Here is a 5,725-nt window from a genome sequence, read left to right as displayed (position 1 = left end):
CGATCGACTGGCAGATTGGAATGGGCCGAGAGTGACTGCCTGCGTTCTGTTAGCCAGAAAGGAGGTCAGTAGGTCTTTTGCCGTGGACTGGATGCCCATTTTTTCGACACGGTTGACCAGGATCTTGTGGTCAACCGTGTCGAAAGCTGCAGAGAGGTCTAAGAGCACCAGCAGGGCAGTTCCTCCCTGGTCCCGGATGGTTCTAATATCATCTGCTGCCTTAATGAGAGCAGTTTCCGTCCCATGGTATTTACGGAACCCAAACTGGGTGTCATCAAGCAGGTTATTCCTCTCTATGTGGTCCGATAGCTGTTGGTTCATGGCTTTCTCCGTGATTTTGGCTAGGAAGGGGAGACTCGCTATCGGCCGATAGTTTTTCAGCTCTTGTCTGTCCAGAGTGACCTTTTTTAGTAAGGGCTTAATCAATGTGTTTTTCAGAACATCCGGGTAAAACCCGGAGCTCAGTATAGAGTTACAGACAAGGGTGATGACAGGGATAATAGTATCTGCAACCGAAGTTAGCACAGAAATGGGGCAAGGGTCCAAGGCTGATCCTGATTTGACTGAGTTCAGTATGGTCCTGGTTTGATCAGTAGTTAGAGGAGTGAAGCTCGTCAGAGGATTGCTCAGAGAGATCAGAGGAAGGGGGGTACTAGTGGTGCTTGATTCTGAAGTGAAAGTTTGGTAGATGTTATTTACCTTCTCAAAGAAAAACTCAGATAGAGCGTCGCATAGTGATTGCGAGGGTGGGGGTGTTAAGTCTGGTGTGTTACCTGATAATGTTTTAGCTATATTATATAGCTGTTTACTAGAGTTTTTGGCTAATTCTATATGTTTAGAGAAGAAGAGTTTTTTTGCTTCTATTATCATGGACTTATAGGTGGCTAGGGCCTTTTTGTATACATCCTTACTTTCGCCATCATAATCACGTCGCCAGTGTCTCTCCTTGTTCCTTGTTAGTTGTTTTTGTGTTTTCAATTCTTTAGTGTACCATTGGGCAGTAGGAGTGTTCCTATTTCTGGAATGGGACTTGGTAGGTACTAATTCCGAGGTGGCGACCCTCAGCCATTCATGGAATTGCTGAGTGGCAACACTGGGATTGTTGGATAGGTCTGGTTTGAGCTGAGTTAATAGTATGTTTAAATTATTGCAATCTAAATCTTTCCAAGCTTTGAAAGGACCAGTCTTAAGATGGGGGGTCTTTTTACTCAACGAGTCTTTGATGGTCATACTAAAGAATATGGCCGAGTGGTCTGTCCAGGTCATCGGGAGAATGTCGGTCACATGTAGATTTTCGATGTTAGTAAAGATGCCATCTAACGTGTGTCCTGCTTGATGGGTGGGGGCGGCGACTAATTGCCTAAGACCTATTAATTCTAGGTCTGACGTGAGGGAGATAGTATCATTGTCAGAGTGTTGCTCAAGATAGAAATTAAAATCGCCCATGACCGTGGTGGACTCATCTGTGGCTATAGATTCAGTTATCGTCCCCAGGTTGGCCAGGAACGCTGCTCTGGACCCCGGAGGACGATATAGAAGCACTCCCTTAAAACTGAAGGACGGAGAGAATTTTATTATAAAATGTAGGGCTTCGCATGACAAAGCCGAGATGGGGAAGGTACGAATTTCGAAGTAATCTTTAATTATGATGGCCAGACCTCCACCTCTGTTTTTCACCCTGTCCTGCCTATGGACAGTGTACCCAGGTGGAGCTGCCGTAACCAGGTCTGGGGCAGATGCCTCATCAGTCCATGTTTCGGTTACGTATAATACATCAAGATTGTAGTCAATAATAAGGTCGGCGATCTCTTGGCAGTGTTTGGGCAAGGATCGCGCATTGATAAGGGCCATGGTAATATGACTTTCCTTACTGCTCTTGATGGCAGGAATAGCAATGATATTATTAATAAGGTGAATGGGGGTATTACAGTGAGGACAAATAAAGGTAGTACCTGTAGGCTTGAGTGCTGGGTCAATGATGGTGCAGCAGGAGGCGGGCGGCGGGCGATTATCGATAGACAAACAAATCGCAGGTAACAACTCTACACAGGTAATAATAACATCAAGGTGTGTGTATGAGAAGTTTTTAGAGGTATCGACGGCGTTTCAATCCTAGAGAACAATGCAAGGATTATCTTCAGGACATAAAATAAGCATGCCTGTTAATAAGTACTAGTGGGAAGGGTTCCAGAGATGGATTGTAGAAGGCGGTGTAGTCAACCAGTATGTAGCGGGGGTCGTGGGTGGGAGCTGGGTGCTGGGTTTGTAAGAGCAGTACCCTCGTGGTACGAGGAAGTATGGGTGTAGGATGAGCGTCCCTCAGGAAGAGACACAATTGTGTCCTTTGTTGCGCGTGATAGCCTACTGCCGGGCGATGCTGCGTTTTCAAATGAGTTTCAAATGTCCGTGAATAAGCCTTCATATGCCCATACTTCCTCGTACCATGAGGCTACTGCTCTTACAAACCCGCCACCCGGCTCCCACGCCGCGACCCCCGCTATATACGGTTTAGCTAACTATTAACACATTTTAGAGATCAGCAGGTTTCTGAAACAGACTTTGAGTGATGTTAGGGAAGATGAAGTCAAGATTAAAAGTAGTAAATATTATTGGTAAGTCCCTGAAAGATTCCTATTTGGTTGCAAAATGGAGAACATGGAAAAAAACATCTAATAAAAATATAAGTAAATGAATGATAAAAAGCATATATTATACAATGGATTTTGATGAGTTAATCATGGATAATTCAAATCTTTTTCTACACGTGTATGATGCTCTAACGTTTCCTCGAGCTTCCAATCATACACTTAATTGAAATCTGTTTTACTTATTTTCAGGTTGCTTGTAAATCCAATCCAGCTGCATCACTGAACAGATGGGGGCTGCAAATCTGAGTTCAATGGACTATTTCTTGATAGTGGGGTTTTCAGACCTTCCTCGGCTTCAGGTTCCACTTTTTGTTGCATTTTTGCTAACTTACCTGATAACTCTGGCAGGTAATCTCCTAATTATGGTAACAGTTTGCTTTAATTCACATCTTCACACTCCCATGTATTTTTTCCTCACAAAATTGTCCTTCATTGATATTTGTTACACATCACTCCTTTTTCCTCAGATGTTGGCTGGCTTCTTCCAGGAGGCAGCACATATGTCCATGACTAAGTGCCTTATGCAAGTTTATTTTTTCATGGCTTTATTAGCTACAGAGTTTGAACTGCTTGCCATCATGGCTTATGACCGGTATGTAGCCATCTGCAACCCCTTGCGATATATGGCCATTATGACTAAGCGTTTGTGCATGCAATTAGCAGCAGGAAGCTGGGCTGTTGCTTCTATGGTCCCAGTAGGTCACACTCTTCTTATTTCCAAGTTCTCTTTCTGTCACACCCACATACTCAACCACTTCTTCTGTGAAATAACAACTCTGCTGAAGATGTCATGCACCAGTACTCACAGTATTGAGTCTCTTAGCTTTTTAATTGGTACTTTATTAACTGTGTCATCATTTATTTTAATCATCACATCGTATGTCAAAATCACTTTGGCTATCCTTAAAATTAAGATTAAAGAGGGGAGGCACAAGGCTTTCTCCACCTGTGCTTCTCACCTCACTGTTGTTATTTTATTCTATGGATCCCTTTGTTCCACATATATGCGACCAACATCAACATATTCAATGAAAGGGAACAAGATAGTCTCTTTGGCATACATCACTATTACTCCTCTGTGCAACCCATTCATATACAGTCTGAACAATGCAGAATTTAAGAAAATCCTGAAGAAGAAAAAGAATACATCAGTTGTGAAATGAGTCTCATTATGTCAACAATGCTGAAATCAACATTACCATCCATTGAAAAGTCACTCTGTGAACCTCTATGGAGATGAAGATACACAAGTTATTTGAAAAATTGCCACATATTTTTTCCACCATAAAAACATGGCTCTTACTGCAGAAGAAACTTACTTTCACTCTTTAGGAACACAATGGTTTTCTGAATTTCATTTTTTAAAGCAATATATCTACCACACATTGAGCTAAAAAGTAATCGTGGTATGAAATGAAACACTAGGAAAAACAAGTCATTTTGGGATATTTCATTAGTGTAAAAGTTTCAAAGTTAAGTTATTATTGAAATTACATTTGGCAAGAACATGAAATAGACATGTGTGGATAATTTTCTACTGAAATGTACTTAGCAATTGTGAATGATGGGCAAACCAGGACTACAACTTTAAGAAATCAGAATGTCTGCGCAATGGGTTCACTGAAGTCTATTAAAACATCATGTTACTACATTGATTTAAAACATGGTAAAATATTTGAAAACAGATACAAAAGAAACAAATGTGATTCCATTTTCTAGAGTAAACAATGGAATTAAAATATATAAATAGTAGAAAAAAATATGTTATTCATATTATGTTATACAATTTGGATGTTTAATTAAAAATATGTAAAGTCGCTGAACTGAAAGTGATCTTTTGACTCTCTCCTAGACAAGCCCCCCAAACTTTAGCTTTGGGACTTTCACAGTGCTCTGGAACTCTAAATAAAAAAAGCAGAGTAGTGCCCCAATACACATAGGTGCCAGCAGTAGTTTGGTTCCCTTGTAATGACCATAGGCTAATTGGCGTTGATGTAACATTTCTTTTTTGAGGCAGGATCGTATGGTGAATGATGGATCTTAATGGCTCATACCTGTATTCCTGTTTATAGAATACTTCTTGAATCTGGCACAGAAGAACACTACTCTGCTGCAGAGTAAGCTGATAGGTCACCATTTGTCAAAGGAAAGAGAAGCCTGGTGAATAGATCCCTCCTCCTTAAGTGACAGTTTCATAGACATGTTAAAATAGATTTTGGTCAGAGAATGCAGAAGGGGAAAGAATATGTTTCTGTAGCCAAAGAACATAATAAATATCCAAAGAGAAGGGATCTGTATGCAGCCCCCAGCAAACCTGAAGCCCTCCGTTCAAGGTTCTTCCAGGGCCTTATCTCAGTCAATTAATAAAAGTAAATCCCTGTGGCTGAAGGTTGTGAAAATCACTTTGAAAAAAGAATTCTACATGAGAAAACAGAGGAATTTCAATGGTTTTGTACGAGTGAAATGTCCAGCTAATTATAACAGCCCGAAACCTATGTTTATTTCATTGAATTTCTATGTTTTTTTGAATGCTAATTCCTAACTATAACATGTCTGAAACCTATGTTTTTTTCAGTGAATTTCGAAGGTTTTTAAATGATAATTTTTAAATGTAATAATAGTTATATCTATTTTTTTTATGCTGATTTTCTACAGTTTTTTTTTTTTTAATACTTTATTTTTGTTGCAGGGTAAACACGGATCTTATCAGCCCACATGCTGCATTACAAATCTGCTGAATTTAACATTAATATTAAATCACAATTATTATCACAGCCCATCAGCCCACATCCCTGAGGCCGGGCGGTGCAGTGTCATTTAATCAGCCAGCAGTATAAAGTCATTGTCATTTCGGGCTTTCCAGATCCAATCGGTGACCTGCATTTTGTTTATACCGCACCCTCCCTCCCCCCCCCACTGTGTCCATTGTAACCAAGATAACATTCCCCAACATGTACAGTGCCACATCTAGTCCATTGTGTTCCACGGCATTCGTGTCATCTGACCTGTGGTCGTCGTTTTCCCCCCCACCACTTCCTCCCTCCCAGCACCTCCCCACTGAACATTGCCTTTTCAGT

The 5,725-nt window shown here is 40.8% G+C and overlaps 1 protein-coding gene across 1 annotated transcript; it reads left to right on the top strand.

The window, feature by feature from the left end:
- Nucleotides 1-2,875: 2,875 nt before the first annotated feature.
- On the top strand, nt 2,876-3,811 carry LOC147700746 (olfactory receptor 5V1-like). The gene has a single exon (XM_086929210.1). The coding sequence runs from the start codon at nt 2,876-2,878 to the stop codon at nt 3,809-3,811; it is 936 nt and encodes a 311-aa protein (XP_086785336.1).
- The last annotated feature ends 1,914 nt before the right edge of the window (nt 3,812-5,725 follow it).

The sequence above is a fragment of the Lissotriton vulgaris genome, chromosome 7 (assembly GCF_964263255.1).
Source record: "Lissotriton vulgaris chromosome 7, aLisVul1.2, whole genome shotgun sequence".
NCBI lineage: Eukaryota > Metazoa > Chordata > Amphibia > Caudata > Salamandridae > Lissotriton > Lissotriton vulgaris.
Note: the sequence above shows the minus strand (reverse complement) of the source record. Positions and strands in the feature narration are given on the sequence as shown.